At 39.4% G+C, this 22457-nt stretch overlaps 3 protein-coding genes across 11 annotated transcripts in view; 1 reads left to right on the top strand and 2 right to left on the bottom strand.

Annotated features, from left to right (window-relative positions):
* L2HGDH (L-2-hydroxyglutarate dehydrogenase) overlaps positions 1-8188 on the bottom strand; it is a 44597-nt gene extending 36409 nt beyond the window's left edge. For 2 of the 5 annotated variants that reach the window (XM_058738984.1, XM_058738985.1), the window contains exons 1-3: positions 7947-8188; positions 4104-4219; positions 3223-3374 (exon numbers count right to left, since the gene is read on the bottom strand). In XM_058738984.1, coding sequence (XP_058594967.1) covers positions 3223-3374; positions 4104-4219; positions 7947-8086 — 408 coding nt within the window. In that variant the 5' untranslated portion in view covers positions 8087-8188. Of the gene's footprint in view, positions 1-3222; positions 3375-4103; positions 4220-4836; positions 4952-5962; positions 6096-7946 lie in introns of all 5 variants that reach the window. The other 3 variants (XM_058738982.1, XM_058738986.1, XM_058738981.1) reach the window with 3 other exon arrangements.
* A 27-nt stretch (positions 8189-8215) lies between these two features.
* Positions 8216-19380, top strand: DMAC2L (distal membrane arm assembly component 2 like). Of its 4 annotated transcripts, none has more exons than XM_058738991.1 (6): positions 8217-8328; positions 11393-11606; positions 14965-15076; positions 16179-16387; positions 16958-17129; positions 18183-19380. In XM_058738991.1, exons 3-6 carry the CDS (start codon positions 14970-14972, stop codon positions 18295-18297), a joined length of 603 nt encoding a protein of 200 aa, XP_058594974.1. In that variant the 5' UTR covers positions 8217-8328; positions 11393-11606; positions 14965-14969; the 3' UTR covers positions 18298-19380. The 4 variants fall into 4 exon arrangements, with proteins under 4 accessions (XP_058594978.1, XP_058594974.1, XP_058594975.1 ...); XM_058738994.1 differs by having other exon boundaries at positions 8255-8328; positions 11528-11606; XM_058738995.1 differs by lacking the exon at positions 18183-19380 and having other exon boundaries at positions 8216-8328; positions 16958-17133.
* A 1-nt stretch (position 19381) lies between these two features.
* The window catches only part of CDKL1 (cyclin dependent kinase like 1), a 61227-nt gene continuing 58151 nt past the window's right edge, over positions 19382-22457 (bottom strand). For both annotated transcript variants that reach the window (XM_058738987.1, XM_058738988.1), the window contains exon 10: positions 19382-21499. In XM_058738987.1, coding sequence (XP_058594970.1) covers positions 21392-21499 — 108 coding nt within the window. In that variant the 3' untranslated portion in view covers positions 19382-21391. The remainder of the gene's footprint in view (positions 21500-22457) is intronic.

The following is a 22457-nucleotide window of genomic DNA, read 5'->3' on the forward strand; positions in this document are numbered from 1 at the left end:
AGTGGCTCATCTTCTCTTTAGTTCTTCTCACTCAGCCATTCCTACCTTAGCTCTGAAGTCAGAGTAAATCCAGCCCAGGATCTTGCCAAAGTCTGTTCTTCAATCTTTGATCTACCTCAAATTCTGTCCCACCTGGAGTTAAATCAACTCAATTGGGGGGAAAAAAGTGATCATAGATCTAAATGTCAAAGCTAAGGATATAATAAAACTCTTAGAAACGTAGGAGTAATTTTTCATGATCTAAGGGTAGGCAATGATTTCTTAGATATGACACAAAAAGCATAAGCAACAAAAGAAAAAAGGTAACTGGACTTCATCAAAATTAAAAGCTTCTGTGTTTCAAAGTATATCATCAAGAAAGTAAAAAAAAAAAACAAACTACAGAATAGGAAAAAATATTTAGTAACAGTTAAAGTATTATTACCATTACTATTACTATTTTATTTTATACATAAAAATATTTCAGTATTTTAGTAGTATTTTAGTTAATATCATATAGCTGATAAGGGACTGTATCAAGAATATATAAAGAACACATATAGCTCAAGAATAAAGACAAATAACTCAATTTTTAAATTTTTTTTTTTTTTTTCAACATTTTTTATTTATTTTTGGGACAGAGAGAGACAGAGCATGAACGGGGGAGGGGCAGAGAGAGAGGGAGACACAGAATCAGAAACAGGCTCCAGGCTCCGAGCCATCAGCCCAGAGCCTGACGCGGGGCTCGAACTCACGGACCGCGAGATCGTGACCTGGCTGAAGTCGGACGCCTAACCGACTGCGCCACCCAGGCGCCCCTAACTCAATTTTTAAATGGGCAAAAGATCTGAATAGACATTTCTCCAAAGAAGATAACTGAATGGCCAATAAGCATGTTGAAAAGATGTTCAACACCATTAATTACTAGGGAAATGCAAATCAAAACCATATTGACATACCACTTCACACCTACTAGGATGGCTAAAAGACACAATAACAGGTGTTGGCAAGGATGTGGAGATACGGAAATCCTCATTACTGATGGCAATTTAAAATAGTGTGGAACTTTGGGGCATGTGAGTGGCTCAATCGGTTAAGTGTCTGACTTCAGCTCTGGTCATGATCTTGTGGTTCACGAGTTTGAGCCCCACATCAGGCTCTGTGCTGACAGCTCAGCACCTGGAGTCTGCCTCAGATTCTGTGTCTCCTTCTCTCTCTGCCTCTCCCCAGCTCGTACTCTGTCTCTCCCCGACTTACACTCTCTGTCTCTCAAAAATAAATAAAAATCATTTTTAAAAATGCTTAAAAAAAAAAAAAAAAAAAAAAAAAAAAAAAAAAAAAAAGGGGCGCCTGGGTGGCGCAGTCGGTTAAGCGTCCGACTTCAGCCAGGTCACGATCTCACGGTCCGTGAGTTCGAGCCCCGCGTCAGGCTCTGGGCTGATGGCTCAGAGCCTGGAGCCTGTTTCCAATTCTGTGTCTCCCTCTCTCTCTGTCCCTCCCCCGTTCATGCTCTGTCTCTCTCTGTCCCAAAAAATAAAATAAACGTTGAAAAAAAAATAAAAAAATAAATAAAATAAAAATGCTTAAAAATAAAATAAAATAAAATAGTGTGGAACTTTAAAAAAAAGTTTGGCAGTTCCTCAACATGTTAAACTTGGAGTTACCATATGACCTGAGAATTTCACTCCTAGGTATGTATCTGAGAGAAATGAAAATACAGGTCCGTACAGCCAACAGGCACATGAAAAGATGCTCAACGTCACTCCTCATCAGGGAAATACAAATCAAAACCACACTGAAATACCACCTCACGCCGGTCAGAGTGGCTAAAATGAACAAATCAGGAGACTATAGAGGCTGGAGAGGATGTGGAGAAACGTGAAGCCTCTTGCACTATTGGTGGGAATGCAAACTGGTACAGCTGCTCTGGAAGACAGTGTGGAGGTTCCTCAAAAAATTAAAAATAGACCTACCCTATGACCCAGCAATAGCACTGCTAGAAATTTACCCAAAGGATACAAGAGTGCTGATGCATAGGGGCACTTGTACCCCAATGTTTATAGCAGCACTTTCAACAATAGCCAAATTATGGAAAGAGCCTAAGTGTCCATCAACTGATGAACGGATTAAGAAGTTGTGGTTTATATATACAATGGAATACTACTTGGCACTGAGAAAGAATGAAATCTGCCCTTTTGTAGCAACGTGGATGGAACTGGAGAGTGTTATGCTAAGTGAAATAAGTCAGGCAGAGAAAAGACAGATACCATATGTTTTCACTCATAGGTGGATCCTGAGAAACTTCACAGAAGACCATGGGGGAGGTGAAGGGGGACAAAAAAAAAAGTTACAGAGAGGGAAGGAGGCAAACCATAAGAGTCTCTTAAATACTGAGAACAAACTGAGGGTTGATGGGGGGTTGGGGGAGAGGGGAAAGTGGGTGATGGGCATTCAGGAGTGCACCTGTTGAGATGAGCACCGGGTATTGTACGGAAACCAATTTGACAATAAATTATATATTAAAAAAATACAGGTCCATACAAAAAAAGTGTACATAAATGTCCATAGCAGCATTATACATAATAGTCTAATAGCAGTGTTCATAATAGTCAAATATGGGAACAACCTAAATGTCCGTCAACTGATAAATAGGTAAATAAAATGTGATATAGCTGCGCAATGGATTATAAAAAGGAATAAAGTACTGATTCACGCCATAAGATAAATGAAGCTTGAGAACGTCATGCTAAGTAAAAGAAGCCAGTCACAAAAGACAACATATTGTAGGATTCTATTTATAGGAAACTTCCAGAATAGGCAAATCCACAGAGACAGAAAGTATATTAGTGGTTGCCAGGAGCCGGGGAAAGGTAGGAATAGGAAGTGAGAGGTATAGGCAATGACTGTTAATGCATAAAGGTTTCTTTTTGAGGTAATGTACATGTTCTAAAATCAGACAGTGGTGACAGCTGCATGATTTTATGAATATACTAAAAACCAAATTGAACACTTCAATAAAAGGGTGAATTGTATGGCATAATGTATATAAATTATATGTCAATAAAACTGTTATTTTTTAAATTACGTGGAGTTAGTCATACCACTTTTTCTAAAGTTATTTTCTAACATTAGACTTTGAAAATTACATAAAGAGAGAAAAGCCATTTTTTAAAATTCAACATTAAACATTGCTAAGAAAATGCTAGTTATAAGTAAGTCAAGGCTGTAAGTAAAATGCCTTACCTTACCACATTGCTTGTAGGAAATTCCTTTTTGCTTACAATACTCATAGATGAGGGCTGCACCTTGTACACATAATTTAGCTTTTAGAGATTCAGGTTTATAATAAATTCCACTATGTATGACACCACTGTTATGTCCAGTCTGGTGAATAGCTACCGGGCGAGAGAAACAGGATAAGAGAAACTATACAAAGTATTCAAAAGCTACAAAGTGGAGGAACAAACAAAGTTGAAGTTAGTAGAGACCACATTATTGAAAATTCTGCCTGAGTTTGTACTTATAGGCAGGACACTGGTAACTTCTTCTAGTAGCCATCCCTGGTGTCCATGCCACATCCCCTCAGGCCATCTTTCACTTCAGTTACAACTTTGATGCACAAACACACTCCTCACTACTAGCAAACTTTGGTGCACAAACCCAACTCTCCCTGCTGGCAAACCCACTATAGCTCTGGGTATTCCGCCCCAGGGCCTTTTCTAATGTGACAGGAGGGGAGAGGGAGAAGATTACAACTCAATGTCCCCAGGGGCAATCCTCAGCCAGTAGAAACACTAGCTGATGGAAAAATGAGCACAATCCTTGGAAATGTTTATGTTGCTCCTCAGAGGTCCCAGAGGAATCAAGCTCACAATTGCAACCTTGATTATGTACCCTCCTGTGGCTTTTCTTCCTTTCAGGCTTACTCTCCACACTCCTCACTTCTGCCTCCTAAACAACATCTCAAATAAATCACCTCTACTCAAGTTCTGGTCCCAGGCTCTGCTTTATGAAGAACCCAAACTAAGGTACTAATAATGACATTCAACATGAAAGATGCAGAACTGAAATAATGAGCAGGTATTCAGGTTAAGCCCAAAGAGCAACACTGGTAATATACATACCCAAATCTTTCTCCTTTTCCAGAACACCAATGGAAAGTGCTGGATGTCGCAGGATGAGTGCTCTGGCAGAGGCAAGGCCCACAATTCCGCCACCAATAACGACTACATCAAATGAGCTTTAAGAGAAAGTCACCTTTAAAGTATTTTACTTTACATGTTTACAGTAGATCTCATCAAATTTCGTGTGCATAATTTTCATCAAACTATTAATTTGTAATCATTACAATCAAATATTTATTGGGCTTTATGATATTGTCTTCTTAAAGGAAAAAGCCTTTAAGAATTACATGCATTGCTGGGTCAGTAATATAAGCTGCCACACCCAGCAGGCAGGATAACTAGTTCCCAAGCCTCTCTCAATCTCACTCTCCACAGCACTCTGCCTGGGCAGAGTGTTTACTCTGTGTTAAGCATCACACTCTTCTCTACCAACTATTCATTTAAAACTCAAGTGCAGTATTCTTGAGGATAAACCAACACATTAGGTCTTTAAGACTTAGGTCCTTCAAGACACTCAAGTCTTCAGTGTGCAAGAACTTTTTTCTACTGAGAAGGAAACAGTCAGTGAGAATTTCAAACCTTAGGGAAATAACTGATCCAGAAATAGGCTTACAGCCACAATTTTAGCCATAATAAATCCGGATTATACAACCATTTCAAAGATTAGGAAGGGCATGTATAGTCTATCTAATTCAGTAATGAGAAGCAGAAAAAGATTACCTTTAGCACCTACCTCATGCCCAACATATCTACTTTGGTAAGCATATGGCTAATCTTGCTTTTTCTATATCCCATCTATTTCACCTCCTCCTGCATTAAATTATTTTGATGCAAATCCTAAACAGCATCTGTAAATATTTCAATATATTATTTCTAAAAGCCTTCTTTAAAACATGCACACAATACCAATATTCTAATTTTTAAAAATTTACAATAAATGTATTATATCATAAAATATTCACCATAAAACTTTTACATTTTTTTTTTTTAACATTTATTTATTTTTGAGACAGAGAGAGACAGAGCATGAACGGGGGAGGGGCAGAGAGAGAGGGAGACACAGAACTGGAAGCAGGCTCCGGGCTCTGGGCTGATGGCCCAGAGCCCGACGCGGGGCTCGAACTCACAGACCGCGAGATCGTGACCTGAGCTGAAGTCAGGCGCTTAACCGACTGAGCCACCCAGGCGCCCCAAAACTTTTAGAAGAAAACAAAGGAAAAAACCTTTGGGATCTAGGGCTAAGTGAAGAGAAGACACCAAAAGCATGATCCATATAAGGAAAACTGATAAACTGGACTTCATCAAAATTAAAAATTTTGTTCTGCAAAACATTTTGTTAAGGGGGTAAGAAGACAACCAACAAGTTGGTTGCAAGCCACATATCTGACAAAAGACTCATATCTAGAATATATAAAGAACTCCCACATAAGCCATTTTGAAAATGTGCAAAAGATAAGAACAAATTTCATCAAAGAGGATAGATCTACAGATGGAAAATAAGCACATGAAAAGATGTTCACTACCATTAATGACTAGGGAAATGCAAATTAAAACTACAATAAGATGTCACTACACTCCTCTTAGAATGGCTAAAATTTAAAAAGTGGTAACACCAAATGCTGGTGAGAATGAGGAGGAACTGGATCACTCACACACTGCTGGTAGGAATGTGAAATAGTACAGCCACCCTGGAAAAAGAGTATAGCAGTTTCTTAAAAAACTAAACATTTATCTTTGCCGTTGTATAACACACTCCACTCAAGTCAGAAAATTGGTTTAGGCCTTGACGTTGGCACAACCTCCTTTGTTCTGTTCTCACTCGTACATAGGAAAAACAGATCTTTGGGCTTATATCTTACCCAATTTGGGCCACATCATTGATCTCCCACTCTTCCTCAGGTCATTCTTTGGATTGTTGAAGATCTCCCACTTAAAGGATATAATGGTCTCTTTTTGAGTCCCAAACATGGACTCCACTCATCTCAAGTCTTTCTGTAAGGGAAATTCTAATATTCAGAACCTGGATCCCAGGTGCATGACTTCATGTTTTACACTTCCTTGGGAACCTCTGGTGTACTCTTCTTTTATAAATCAATACTCAGTATTTCTCAATGGATATTCCTTTTATGGCCCTATATTAAAAGCCATGCCTACAATGAAAATAAAAAACTAAGCATGTGCTAACTAAATATGTCTTAGCAACTACACCCTTGGGCATTTATCTCAGAAAAATAAAAACGGATGTTCATACAAAAACCTGTATATAAACGTCACAGCAGCTGTATTCATAAGAGCCCCAAATTACAAACAGCTCAGATGTCCTTCAACCGGTGAATGGTTAAACAAACTGTAATACAACCATATGATGAAATATTACTCAACAACTAAAAGGAAACTGCTGTCAATATAGGCAAGACCGTGGATGAATCTCCAAGACGTTATGCTGTGTGAAAAAAGCCAATCTCAAAAGGTTATATATTGTGTAATTTTACTTACAAAACATTCTCAAAATGACAAAATTTTACAGCTAGAGACTAGATTAGTGATTGCCAAGGGTTAGGAAGGGTGAAGAGATGGTATGTGAATATAAAGGGATTGGTAACATAAGAGATATCTTTGTGGTGTATTTTGTGATGACAGTTACACAAAGCAGCATGATTAAATTGCATAGAAACACACACACAAATGAGTGCATCTAAAAACTGATGAAATCTGAACAGGTCTGTGTCATACCAATGTCAATTTCCTAGTTTTGATATTGTACTATAGTTAGGGAAGACGCTATCATTGGGGTAAACTACCTGAAGTTTACCTAAAATCTGTATTTTTGCAATTTCCTGTGGGTCTAGAATTATTTCAAAATAAAAAGTATACACAAAACCCTCACTAACTCTACCTTGTTTCCTTAAGAAAAGCATTCCCAAAATAACTGTCTACATACCCCCACTATGAATCACAAATCCTATACCACTCTAATCCTCCAAATTAACACACAGTAGCCAGTCAACTTTTGAAACCTCAACATTTAAGCACTCCCTCTTCTTAAAAACCCTCTAAGTCTCCCAATTCCTTTAGAATAAAGTTCAATGTGTAGTTAAAATCAAATCAAATCTCTGCTGTGATGTAGCCTGTCTCCAGTATCATTCCACACCATCTCTATTCCACTAAGCCCCAGCCACATTCAATTTGCCCACCTTCTACTTCCCAAAATATCCAAGAGCTTTCCAGTTTTAATGCCTTAGCATAAGCCATTTCCTTCACAGAGAGCAGAGAAAGACCGTGGTTTCTAACGTGACCTCCAAACTTCAAATCACAGGACACTTACTTGTGCAGGTTTTGACTAGTAACTGAACTGCTTCTCACAGGGCAACTCTACGCAGTGTTTGCCAGGAACTGACTGATTTAAGAATGGTTTCAAATCATCCAAGCAACATCAGGGATGCCAGCTAATAAACAGTTTCTTTGATTGCTTAGTGTGATAGGTCCTTTAACCCTTAAAACGACCACCTACGGGAGAGACTAGGCTCCTACTCACAACTGAGCCTTTAAGAAGCTTAAGTAACCCACCCAAGAATTGAAAGGGAAGTGGAGGGTAGTACTGAAAACCAGAACTGTTCTAGAGCTCCACTCAACACCGCCTTATTCCTTTCATCCGTCACACAAACACAACCAGTGAATCCTACAGGTAACTCCTGGGATCCGAGGTTGCAGCCAGGGCTCCAAAGGACCCCACCTTCACTCACGCCCGGGGCAGGGAAGTAGAGTAGGGGCAGAGGTCCAGCGAGAGGCACCTCCGAGAGAAGCGGTCGCAAAGGCGGCGAGGGCAGGCCAGCGGCTACTCACCGGGTGCTAGCTGGACGGCCACCCTGGCACAGCGGCCAGGACCTCCCCGGCGCCGGCCGGCCTGCGGAGGAGAACCCCCCGGGGAAACCTCCGAGGGCCGGGCCGCAGGCACCGCGGATATAGCGCAGTGCGGGGACCATCGCCTGCGCCCCTCCCCCGTCCTCCCTCAGCCCCCAGAGGTGGTCCCTGGAGCCGGACGCTGCGGGGCTCTCGGCGCTGTCTAATCCCGCCTCCCACTCAGGGGCCAATGGAGCACGTGTCTTCGCCCCACGTGGGAGCGACGCCAGTAGCCAATGGACGCACACGGCGGAGGGCGAAGGGCAGGCCGGCGGCGCCGTAGACGCGGGGCACGCTCGCTCGCTCCCTCCGTTCATCCAATGCCGTGAGTAGAGGAGCTAGGCCCCGCGCGAGGCGGGAGTAGGGTGGTGGTTACGCTCTGCCCTTTTCCTTCTCCCAGTGCGGGGCTCACTGAAAAGGTGGCCCGCCGAGCCGCGCGTCTTGTGACCTCAGGCCCTGCGTCCTCGGGGCCTTGGGAGAGAGTGCGGGCGTGACTGGGGTGAAAGCTCTCATTTGGGCGGGCCCAGCGGCCTCCCTGCCTCCGGCTCGGCCCTTGTCTGCGGGAGGCCCATTGCTGGCCTCCCGCAGGCGAATTGCCCACTGAGGGGCGCTGCCCGTCTGGCCCTAGCTCTCGCTCCGGACGGAGGCCTTGTCGCGGCAACGCCTGGTAGCCTGCGGTCTTCTGGACTTCTTTTTGTAGGGCTCCTGACGGTGTCATTTCTTGGTGTTGTAAATATCGAGCGCCTAGAAGAACCAGATGGCTCTGTCTGCCATCATTAGGCAGTCTGTTTCCTTATCTTAAATCCTGGGTGGAGATACAGATTTAAACCCACTGTGCGGACCTGGGAATACGGGGCTCTTCCGTACAGGTCTCTTCACCCCGTTTTCTTATCTGTAAAGTGAAGGAGGTGGGCTATGGAATCCCTAAGCGACCTTCCGACTGAAATTTGGTGATTCGCCCTCACCGTGGCCGTTTAACGCCTGTGCTCAGTGCTTATCGGCAGTTTTTCATTTTTAGGGTCAGAACAGCTGAACAGAACAAAATTAGAATGTTAAAAACTTTATTTCTGGAAGGACTTTGAGTTGGTTCCAACTGTTATTCTGGTGGCTTGGGGAAGTCACTTCGTCTCTGCCTCAGATCTTTTCTGTGAACTAGGAGTAATAGCTGTGTCTCTCACACAGGGCTATTGTGTGGATTACATGAAATAAAGCCCAAGGGTGTTTAGCGGAGTGAAATACAGTTAGTTGACCCTTGAAGAGCACAGGTTTGAACAACTCCTGTCCACTTGGAGGCAGATGTTTTTCAATAAATCCAATACAGTACTCTAAATGTATTTGCTTATGATTTTCTTTTCTCTAGTTTATTATAAGAACATAGTGTATACTACATATAACATGCAAAATATGTGTTAATCACCTATGTTATTGGTAAGGCTTCTAATCAAACAGTAGGCTGTTAGCAGTTAAATTTGAGGGGAGTCAAAAATCCTATGCAGACTTTCAACTGCCCTTAACCCTTACGTTGTTGAAGGGTCAAGTGCACTGGATAAATGACTTTTTATTATGTTCAAATGGTTTTACCTCCTGGACAGTTGAATGCCTTTGTTTGTGAAAACAACATAGAATGTTACCTGCTTTTTCCATCACAAATGAAAAAATAATAATAATGAGATGGTTATTCCTTAAATTCAATTTTTTGTTTTGAGATAATTGTAGAGTCGCATACAGTTGTAAGGAACAATAGAGATCCTGTGTACCTTTTACCCCTTCTCCCCCCATGAAAACATCTTGCAAATCTGTAGGACAGTATCATAACCAGGAAATTGACATTGACATAACCCGTTGATCTTACTCCCATTTCCTTAGCTTTACATTTGTGTGTCTATTTAGTTCTGTTTAGTTTTCATCACATGTGTAGATTGTTGTGTCACCACCACAGTCCAGCTACAACACAGTTCAGTCACCACAAGGGATCTACGGGTACCCTTTTATAACTTCACTCCTTCGGGGCACCCCTTCCCCAATCTGTAATTTTTTGGAATTAGCTATTTTTTACTTAGTGTAATCCCTTGGGATCGTTGTATGTATGAAAGTTTCATTCCTTCTTATTGGGGAGTAGTATTTCATGATACGGGTATACCACAATAGGTTTAACCATTCACCCATTGAAACACATCTGAGTTCTAATTAGCTATTTGGAATAAAGCTGCTATGAACATTAATGTGCTGCTTTTTGTGTGAACCTGTTTTTGTTTCTCTGGGATAAATGCCTAAGAGTCCAATTGCTGGGTCAAATAAACCAATGTTTAGTGTTGTAAAAAACAGGCAAACTGTTTCCAAAATGGCTGTACCAGGGCACCTGTGTGGCTCAGTTGATCGTCCGGCTCTTGGTTTCGGCTCAAGTCATGATCCCAGGTTTGTGGGATAGAGCCCTGCATCAGCCACCACGCTGAGCATGGAGCCTGCTTAAGATTCTCTCTCTTTCTCTTCCCTCTGCCCCTCTCCCCCAGTCCCTCGGTCTCTCTCTAAAATAAAAAACAAAAAACAAAGTGGCTGTTCCTTTATACATTCCCACCAGCAATGTTTTGAGTGATCTGGTTCTTATCACCAGCAATTGGTGTTGTCACTGTTTTTAATTTTTGCCATTCTGATAGGTGTTTAGTGGAGATGGTTATTTTTTAGTTTGCACTGGAGGTAGTGGATTTTTATTACTAGATTGAATACAGAATTACACATGTTTATGGCCAACTTTCATGGGACACTTGAGCCCAAAGTAGTGACTTGTTTACCATGTAATTTTGAGTACATGCTTCTTTGTTTAGCAAGATGAAAGAACTCACAATACATCTGTTCTTTGTATAACTTTTTTTTCTGCTTACCTTCCCCTAGGTTTGACTGTACCATAATTTGTTTCAGTTAAGTAATTTCAAATCAAGAGCTTACCTTCCATTCATACACCCTGTAATGTCTTGGGTATGACATTTTGTATTCATGACACCACCCTCAGCTGAGAGTTCAAGTTCATCTTCCATCTATGTCAGAACGAATAAGACATTACTTCACTGGATCCCATGTGATGTTGGCCGAGGAATGGCTTTGGGGAACTTTGCTTCCAATTCCTAATGAATTTTTCTCTTCCTTTTCACTAGACTCTATACACCTCAGGAATAAGAGTTGGCATCAATATTGGGTGATTTGCAGTGAGGTGGGGTTGTAATTTGGGGCAAAATCTCCCCAAATCTGCCCCTTCACATTTTTATCACCCTCAAGAAATAGTTCTTTAGTTCAGTCCTTTGGGCCACTTAGTTAGCCATCGCTTTGGATAGCCCAGCTAAGTAAAAACAAAACTTCCACTGTTACTTTTATTTAAAATTTTTTTTTAATTTTAGGTAGGCTCCATGCCCAATGTGGGACTTGATTGAACTCACAACCCTGAGATCGAGAGTTGCATGTTCTACAAACTGAACCAGCCAAGCACCCCAGAACTTCCACTTTAAAAAAACTTACTTTTTTTATGCAAACAGGGGAACTCTCAACCAAACCTACTCAGAAACATTTTGTGTGCATCCTATTTTGAATCAAACATTAGAGATCTAGCCTTCTGTAAGTAACAAGCATAATTGCAATTTTTAGAAACATGTGCTTTAAGCCAGGTTATGAGAGTAAGAAGGAGATTTTTTAAATGATTTTTTAATTTCTGAATTATTTATTGAAGCAATAATTTAGTAGTAGCTATTTTTTTTTTCAGCTTGCTGTTAACTAGTTTGTTTTTTTCCCCCAATCATTAGAGCTAAATTCACCAACTCACCACTAGAGGTCTCCTCTGTCCTTATAGAAAACATTTCCGGAAGTAACTGCTTGAATTCTAAAATCAGCAGGGGTGCAGTTGAGAATGTAAAACCCCACCAATTTATTATTTTTTTTTACCTTTATTGCCAAGTAAAATTTTTATATTCATGTTTAAAGTATTTTAAATATAATAATCTAGTATTTTTAGAGATCCTAGCTGGAGTAAATTTAGCCTTTCCTTTAAGCTGAATTATAAGGTGAACCAAAATGAATCAAGTGAAGGTACTCAATTTTCACAGACTACTCTAATTTACTTAATAACAGTCTCTCTGGTTTGCCTTTCTCTATGGAAATATATCAACCATTGAAGACCACTAATAAGTAAATATCTATTAAACTCTTGCATTTGGTGGGCGGGAATGTGCTAGGTGCTAAGAAAAATGGAAATTAATAAGATGTAATCATTGCTCTCCTTTTTCCTCTGCACACTTTTCTTTTTGTCTGCCTAACTAGAAACTCTTAATTATCCTTTAAGACCCTCTCAAAAGACAACTCTAGTGTGAAGCCTTCCCTTCCCTCCCTCCTCTTGTGTTTCACAGAACTTGTTAATACCTCTGTTTAGACATATTGCATGTTATTTATTTGTTTTTATGTTGTCTGTCTTCATTAGAGTATATATTCTACGAGGACAAAGAACCTTGTCTTTCTCTGTTTCTCCTTTGTTGTTTTTTTTTATAATTTTTTTTTTAACGTTCATTTATTTTTGAGACAGAGAGAGACAGAGCATGAACGGGGGAGGGTCGAGAGAGAGGGAGACACAGAATCTGAAACAGGCTCCAGGCTCTGAGCAGTCAGCACAGAGCCCGACGCGGGGCTCGAACTCACGGACCGCGAGATAGTGACCTGAGCCGAAGTCGGACGCTTAACCAACTGAGCCACCCAGGCGCCCCTCTCCTTTGTTGTTTTTTAATCTTACCATTGTATCTCTGGCACTAAGTATAGCAGATATTCAATAAATACTTACTGAGTGAATGAATGAATGCATGGGTAGAGATGGCATTTGAATCAGGTCTTGAGGCTGGGTAAGATTTCCACAGACAGGATGGGGATGGAGAGCGGGGAGGGACAGGAAATAGGACAGCCTAAGTTGAAGCTGGAAAGCCCAGATAAATGAGATTGGCAGCCAGTTGAGTTATCAGAGGTGGGCACAGGTGGAGAGAGCTTTAACAAAAAGTTGGAAAGGGCTGAGAATGAGATAGTGATAGCAGGTGGAAGGTTTGCAGTGATGAAGGCAGATGATGGTAGAAAGGAAATGAAGAATGGAGGTGATCCCGGATTCTGTCCTCAGACCTCATCTCTCACTGTTCTATAGCCTCAACATCTGCAGTCACTTCTCAGCTCTAGGGTGGTTCCCACCCAGGCCTCTTTCTAGTCTTCTTATTCCCAAGTTCTAGTACCATCCATTGACTGAGGAAAAAGCCCTAGACTGGTAGGAGAGAGCACTAGGTTCAGGTCTCAGTGCTACCACCAATTAGCCATGAAACATTGAGCAAGTTCTTTTAAACATATGCAGTTATTAAATCTCCACCTTGTTCCAGAAGGGATTTAGGGTGTCAGCAAGTTACTTAATATGAGGGCCTGTTTCCTCATCTCTAAATGGTCTAGGTGGTCTAAGTTCATTCCAGTTCTCCCATTTTGTGAATCACTCTAATAATTTGTTGGTTATCTCCACTTAGAAGTTCTGCTAACACTTCATAGTTAGGATATGAAAAACTGGGGATGGGGGTGGGAGAAACCTACAGCTGGTTCTCCTGACACTGATTTCTATTCATGGCATCACCATCCAACCAGTGACCCAAGACCAAAACTTAATGTCATCTTCAACTATTCTGGCCCTTGCCAGAACATCTCACTGAGATGTGGAATCCACTCTGTAATGTTGTTCCCATTCTTTCCCCATTTGGTCCTTTCCCACGGCTATGCGTAGTTGAAGCCCTTGTTAGCTGTTTCTTTGTTTTTTTCTATTGACCCTCAGTCTTGATGCTGTTGTCCAAATAACATTCTGAAGCATAGCTCTAACATGCCAGTGCTCTTTGCTAAAACCTCAGTGACTCCCAACTGCCTGTGGAAGATAATCCAAATTCCCTGGCTGATCAGGCGAGACCCTTCCTGATGTGACTGTGTAAACTGTCTGCCTCCTCTTCTCATGATCCCCATGTGCTAACCAAACTGAGCTACAACATGCCTTAAATATTTCTGCCTCAGCTAATCACCTGACATACCTTCTCTTGGCATTTTGCCTGTTGAAATCCTGGTCTATCCTTATTTTACCTCTTTAAGGAACTTTTCAGGTTCTATCATTTATTTTAACGACTTGATAACTTGTTTTAGCTCACTTCACCCCACAGTAAGTTTTCAGCAATCCAAAGGCAGAAACCACACTTCATTTATCTTGGTTTTCCTCTGACTTAGCACACTCCTAGAGAAACTTGAACTGAATTAAATCAGATTGAGACTCAGTTCAGAAATCACTTTCTCAACTCATGCTCATAGATTTTTACAGGTGGAAATCACCTGAGCAAATCATCTGATTTTGCAAGTGAGAAAAACAAGGGTCACAGAGGTGAAGTTACTTGCCCAGTCTGTCCTAGCTGCCCTTGCCTTTGTTTGTACTATTCTGATGATGCTACTTGCAACCTTGTCTTAGAAAGGTCTGTTTTCACATCGCCTGTCCCTTCCTGAATATAAGCGTCTTAACCTCGACACATTGCTCCCCAGGTGATTTTAGTTTGTCATTTTGATACTGGAAATGTAGATTGGGAGTAGCTGGTTTCAGCAAATGTGTAGGTGGACTGCCTGAATGGTCATCAGGTGGCGACACTGAAGGCAGACTCCAACCCAAAGTTGAAGAATGAAACTTAATATCAAGGCTGGAAGGAACCTTCCAGACCATCCAATCCAGCCTCTCTCTTTTTTTTTTTTTTTTTTTTTTTCAGCAAAGAAACCAAGAAACAGACAGGAGTGACTTGTTCAATAACTTTGAGTGGCAAATGACTCATCAACTTCATTGGCACAAGAGCATTGACTTTGAAGTTGTAAAGCAAGTTACTGTGTGTTTGGGACTCTGATTGCCAGCTGATAACCTAATACGAATACTGTTTTGTGTGTCTAGATCAAATGATGCTGTTTGGAAAAATTTCCCAGCAGTTGTGTGGCTTAAAGAAACTCCCATGGTCATGTGACTGCAGATACTTCTGGGGCTGGTTGAATGCAGTGTTTAATAAGTAAGTTGCTCTAAGGTGAAGAAACATGGTAATTATTATAGCTGATGAGTTTCCAGTAGCTAATTTGGTTATTTCTTGTATTTCAAATATCTTTTTTTTTGTACAGTTTGTGCAATATGATCCTAATTTTGTTTAATAACAAAACATACATACAAACATTGAATAAAGACCAGAAAATATTAACATTACTAATATAAAATATTAACTAATTGGGTTCCAGTCAAGATTTCAGTGATTTTTGTTATTTGTCCTTTCAGTACCATTCAAGTTTTCTAAAATGAAAGGGATCTTAAGGGATATAGTTAGCCTTTTAAATACTACCATGGGGACTCAAGTTTTTTAAAAAGTGGGTGGCATGCTTTGAAGTATCATTTTGAGGGGTGCCTGAGTGGCTCAGTCAGCTAAGCGTCTGACTCTTGATATCAGCTCAGGTCATGATCTCATTGTTTGTGAGTTCAAGCCTGTGTCGGGCTCCACTGTCAGTGTGGAGCCTGCTTGGGATTCTGTCTCTCCCTTGCTCTCTGTCCCTACCCCACTTGCTCTCTCTCTCTCTCTCCCTGTATTAAAATAAACATTTAAAGATTTAAAAAAAAGAAATATCATTTTGAAACTAATGAAACTCATCTGCTTGTTGCTTAATATAGCTTTAATACCAACTAGCGAGAAAGGCAAATGTAAAAATTAAATAATTAAAAATTAATGACATTAATTTGAACAGATTTGAAATTATTCCATTTTATCTTTTATCATTAAAAAAAAAACCCAATAACCCAGTATAGTCGTTCATTCAACATGTAGTTACCGAGTACCTCCTGGTGTCAAGCACTGTGCTACATGTGAATCAATGAAGGTACATGTCTGCCTGATAAACTCATATACAAACAATAGGCCTAGACAGAGTTCACTTGGGAACAAAAGAAAAACAAAAAAGGGAGCCGGAAGAGCCCTCATGTTTTTTTACATGACTCTCACGAGTATACTTCCCTCCCTCTCAGTCATCTGAAAGGAAAAGTTGTTGTTGTACTGTATTTATGTTGACGGACTGCCATTAAGCAGCTAGCGATTATACTAAAAACGAACTACTTTTGTTCTTTGCCGACAGAGTGGATTATGAACGCATCAGGGATGTGGGACCCGATAGGGCAGCATCGGAGTGGCTGCTGCGCTGTGGGGCCATGGTGCGCTACCACGGCCAGGAGAGGTGGCAGAAGGACTACAACCACCTCCCCACAGGACCTCTGGACAAGTACAAGATTCAGGCAATTGATGCCACGGACTCTTGTATCATGAGCATTGGATTTGATTACATGGGTAACTACGCTGTCATTTGCTTATGGGAAACGGAGGTGCTTTGCAGTGACATTTTGTTGCAGTTGATTCACTGTTACAGTCAGAGGTGTGTCCTTTTTTGCCCTTGTCAGTACAATCCAGCTTGTTTTTTCCTGTGTATGGTTTTTTTAATTAAATAGATATTACAAACACCTTCCTCTCCTTTCTCCTTCCACTAAGCTTATCTCTACATGCCTTTATTTTGTGCTTATTGGTTTAAAATTCAAGGCCTGGTTTATCAAACTGTCAAATTTCTGTCATTTGAGAAACCCTCAATAATGTGAGAATAATTGTACACATACAGCTTTTGCTGGTGTGGGCCCTTCTTTCCTCCAGTACATGGGCATCTGATTACAGAATGGCCCTGTATTATATAGTGAATAGTTTGTATGGTTAATAGGGTGACTAGTCATCCAAGTTTTCCTGGGGACTGAGAGGTTTCTGAGGACATAGGATTTCCAATCCTAAAACCAGAATAGTCCTAGGCAAACTAGGATAGTTGGTTATCTTAATGGTAAAGCAGATTCTTAAAATGTATCTTTTATCTCCTAGAGGGCCTACAGCATGTTGAAAAAATAAGGCTATGCAAGTGTCATTATATCGAGGATGACTGTTTGGAGAAACTTGGTAAACTTGAAAATTTACAAAAGAGCGTATTGGAAATGGAAATAATTTCATGTGGGAATGTCACAGACAAAGGCATCATTGCTTTATATCACTTAAGGTAGGTGGTCAGTACCAAAATGGAAACTTCGTAATGTTAAAAGTGAATAATTAGAATTTAAATTTTAAAAAACTTTAAGTAAACTCTACCCACAACATGGGGCTCCAACTCACAACCCCAAGGTCAAGAGTTGCATGCTCTACCAACTGAGCCAGACAGTTGCCCTGAATAATTAGAATTTAAAACAATTAAGAGGTGGAGCCTTTTTTTTTTAATTCAGAAAAATATAAGAAAATGACTTAACTTTCATCCAAAATACTTTAAAACAGTTAAAATTATCAACCTTAATACATTGTTTTATTGCGTTTTTAAGGGGGCATCTTCTTTAAAAAGTAAATGTACATCAAGCATCTAGCATGGTGACTGCTACAATAGGCCATCAATGGGCATTTGCCATTATCCTTCCTCTCCATCTTTTGAAGAATTTTTCCTGATGTTCTGACAATAACCTCAGTATCACAGAAAGTTTGAGAAATTTTAAGTTAATTTTTTTTAGTAATCTCTGTACCCACCGTGAGTCTCAAACCCACGACCCCAAGATCAAGAGTCTCAACGCTCTACTGACTGAGTCAGCCAGGTTCCCCCACCCCCACTTTTATTTTTTTTTTTAGTAGAGAAATTTTAAACATCAGAACCAAAAATAGTAGACTGTCTCTTATATTAGTTGAAGGTTTGAAGCTTCATCTTTTAATGAAGTTCTTTTAAGAACTTTCCCATTTTTTTTCTTTTCTGGATTAAGATTCATATTTAGTGTTTCACATGCAAAGGAGTTCTATGGCATAATACATATACTGTATTTGGAAAGATTCAGTTAGAATTACTGATATAATTCAGAACAACTCAACTTTCCAAAGTCTGGCTTAGCTCCTAGAATGAATTTCATTTAAAGTAGCACTCTTAACACTACTGTTCTAAAAGTCATTTTGAAAGTATAGTGTAATATAAACACATTCTATGTGCAATATTTTTTAGGCCAGTGAATACAGTTTATTGTTCATGCTATAAGAGTAAAGGCAAAACCAAAGTAGCTTTTTTTTCCTTCTCTTTTTGCAGAAACCTGAAATATTTATTGTTAAGTGATCTTCCTGGAGTAAGAGAAAAAGAAAACCTTATCCGAGCCTTTAAGACAGCACTGCCTTCGCTGGAACTAAAATTAGACTTGAAGTAAAATAATCATATTCAAGAAGTATCGTATTTCAATATAAAGTATCATTTGAAATTGTTGATCCCAAACATCATAAATATTGTATAATCATCAACAGACCCTAAGGATATCCAATCATGACATTTCAGAAGCAGAGTCCATCATGTAGAAAATATTCAGACATGACTCACTGAAGTTACTAAGTTGGAAGTAAAAATATATGTACATTAAATCCTTTTAGGAAAAATGGAAACAAGGTAGCAGTTTAATTCTCATATGTTCCTCATTTTATATAGAAATCTGTACAGTATGTAGATACTGACAGAGTTCTTTAAAGTGATTTAAATGTGCAACACATTTATTTAAATGTGCAACACATTTATTGTATTTTATCAGTAATTTATGTTAATGTTACATTTTACTTTAAAGCTATTGAAGCATGTTACTATAAATGTATAGTTATGAAAAACTGAAAGCTAAGTTTCAGATTCATTGATGAATTATGAAAGGCAGTCATTGGTTGTTGAGGCATCCATATTGCTTCCCAGGATTTGCATTCATTTCTCATGACCCTACATTCCTTTGTTCTTTATAACCTACACCTTTCTCTGAATGAATAGTTTCTGGCTAATTTGTCTATTTTGTAAGCTTAGTCGGGTGTTTTATTAAAACTAGACATAAATATTTGGCTGAATTCAAATAGTTTTGCAACTTCAGTAGAACAAAGGAAATAATCATGAAGACCATACTTTTTGCTTAAATTAAAATATTGCTTTAAACCAAAAATTTTGACATGCCAACTAGAAACTAATTTAAATTTCCCCATATATGTTGGGTACTGCTTCCTATGACTTCAAGGGACATCAAAAAGAAGTATAAACACAAAATTCAATTTACATCTAGAAAGCAGTGATAAAGAATATCACAAATAGGTAAAAACAGATCTTTAATTTTACCTGCTTGAAATGGCCCTGGTTCTATTATTGTTAATTATAGGCCAACTTGTCTGTAGATTTCTGTATGTCTTGTTCTTGAACATAAACTATACGGTCTTGAATAGAACCTTAACTGGAAATAATTTTAAAATAAACACTGTATGATGCAGCACTGGGGTAGAAAAAGTGGATTTTAATTGTGTTTAGAAACCAGCTTATGTAAATAGCACATACCACAAATGATATACTATTTACGAATAATTGCCACTGTCATTTACAAAATCAGAAAATAACAAATTAAAAAGACTAGGTTGTAAAACAGTCTTATGTGAAACAATAGTGATTCCATGCTGAATGATTACAGATATTACAGATATGGTTGAATTGAGCATTAGTGCACATTTAGAACTCATTAGAAAAAAATGAATGCTTCCATCTCAGATTTGTTTGCTTATTGTGTGGTGAGGCAACTGATTCACCACAATTTAGTCTGGAACTACTTTTGTATTCTAAATGGTTTTCTATAAAACTACTGGATAAATTAGGCAGTTATAATCATCTGCCTCGTCAAGTACATTGTTTTGGGTTAAAAAGAAAAACACAAAATGTAAACTCTTCACAGAAGTGGGCTGTCCTTCTTTGCCATTTGAATCAAAGCCACATAAGAAGAATCAGATAATGCCGAGACTAGTATTTAACCCACTGTCAGCTCCTTGCAAGAAGCCACATACATCAGGAAGCCTTAGAATATCATTAACCTGGCTGGAGTGGCCAAAATTATTGAACAGATGCCTAAATTTGGTGAGTTACTTAGCAGTAAAGAATAAAGTCATATGCTGTCATGAAGGAAGTTACTATAGCAGTAAACTAGGAAGAGTACAGAAGAAATGTTCTGAAGATACCGTAAAATACAACATCTAAAACTATGACTGAGAATGACTAGGACACAGCAGCAGCCCATCAGCCAAAACTGGCAGTCAGCTATAAGAAACAGACGTGAGCTTCATTTTACCCTGTGTTCAGGGGACAGGAGTGATGAAGCTTTTTGAAGAGTGGCAGCCCGCGTCAAAGCTAATTATAGGTCATCATTTCAAGTCTCACAATACAAAGCTAGGAATCTTCATGATCAATTTGGACTACTCTGTTATTATTTTTATCAGTTCTTAGCATAGTATATGTATACACACACTGATATGTGTACAGACACATATGCATATGTATACACATATACATACAGATAGCGTAAAAAAGTATTTCAGGAAAAATAGGAGTTTACAACCTCACGTCTTTCATGATCCAAGTAAAAACTCAAGCAATTTCTTCCAAATCCCAGATTACTGTAGATAGTCCTGCCCATAGATCTGTCTCCAAGTCTGAGGCTGAGCTGGAGAGAATGAAGAATAATTACTCTCAGGCTGATAGGCTCAGTTCCCAGGAAGCCTGCAGGGCTCGTTCTACCTCTTGATCGCCTTGGTCTGCCGCCAGCCTTCACACCACTGTTTGCATGGGGAATTGGGTAACCTGTGTATGGGTTATATAAACCCATCTTGCCTGCAAAAATGACTAAGATGCATCCTTTACTAAAGGTAAAGACCAAAGCATATGTAAGAAATGTCTAGAAATATCATTAAATTTGTAATTTTGTTATGATAATCCATGATTTTTAAAACTATTAAGCAACTCTTCAATATTCCAAAAATGTTTTAAAATAGGACAATCAAGAAATAGAGCAAGCAGGAAATGGGATTTTAAACATTTTGATTTCAGGAACTAAAAGGCAGGGGATAGGACTCCATGTGAAAGAGATACAAGAAATACGTATGGGTGTTTTGTAATCCATTTTTCTTGTTGCATATAGTACAGTTGAAGCATAAATCTTTATCACATCTCTAATCTTGCCAGATATATGGGCAGCAGCTACAATTTATATTTCTGTCAATAAACTCAGCTACTTAGATACAACAAAAATGCAAGTGAAAATCCAAACAAGTTTTTCCTTTCTGTTCTAGTCACCATCAGGAAGCATGGAAGAAGGCTGCCTCTGTAATTCCCCTTCCAATTCTGCCAGCTGGCCTCCCCCAGATTATTACTTAGGTTTTCTCCTGATGTTCTTAAAGCATTATGATTATTTTCAATTAAGTTTGTAAGTTCGGTTCCTTTTTCATCATCAATCTTCAAGCTCCTTAAATGTTTGGAAAACGGGAGTTGAGTTTCTTCAAGTTACAGTAGTACTTCTTATTATCCAAAGCTGGAAGAAAGCTGCTGCTAGTCAGCTGGGGTAGGTACTGCAGCTGAAAATACAAAACACAGGATCAGGTTCAACACCACACACTCTTTTTGTTATTGATAACATATCACAAAAGAGGTAAAGAAGTCCATTTTTCAGCATGGAAATGCTTTTTCTGCACAGAATCCCAGGTTCTGAGTGAAGACAAAATGTTTCAATTTGTTCTTTTTCCTTTTAAAGATTTCCTTAAAAAAATTTTTTTTAACATTTATTTATTATTGAGAGACAGAGCATGAGCATGAGCATGGGAGGGGCAGAGAGAGGGGGAGACACAGAATCTGAAGTAGGCTCCAGACTCTGAGCTGTCAGCACAGAGCCAACGCGGGGCTCAAACTCCTGGGCAGTGAGATCATGACCCGAGCTGAAGTCTAACTCTTAACCGACTGAGCCACCCAGGCGCCCCTAAAGATTTCTTTTATATTAAAAAGCAAAACATTGCACATTTGAGAAAATTTAGAGAATATGAAAAAGAAGGAAAAATCTACATATTAACATTAGGAAAAAACTACATAGATTTACAGGAGTTAAGAGTTTGCTGGGACCTTTGGGATCATTTAAGCCAATGCGTGATCTTAGAGCCAGGAAAACTGGTGTCTGGAGCACTTAAGCAATTTGCCCCCTTACTCCTTAGTTAAAAAGGCAAAACTATTCCCTTCATGCTCCCAGAAAATGTTTGAATTTATTGTCAATGTCAAATGAAAGTAAGGAGAACATACAAAAAATAGATGTACTACATGGCCGTAGGTATCTGAACAGTGGTTACTTTTTCTTATGTCTATTTATTTATTTTGAGAGAGAGACAGAGAGACCATGGGTGAGCAGGGGAGGGGCAGAGAGAGAGGGAGAGAGAGAATCCCAAGCAGGCTACCTCGCTGTCAGAACCTAACTCAGGGCTCAAACTCATGCACTGTGAGGTCATAACCGAGCTGAAATCGAGAGCAGGATGCTTAACAGACTGAGCC

This window comes from Neofelis nebulosa, chromosome 7 (assembly GCF_028018385.1).
Source record: "Neofelis nebulosa isolate mNeoNeb1 chromosome 7, mNeoNeb1.pri, whole genome shotgun sequence".
Classification (NCBI taxonomy): domain Eukaryota; kingdom Metazoa; phylum Chordata; class Mammalia; order Carnivora; family Felidae; genus Neofelis; species Neofelis nebulosa.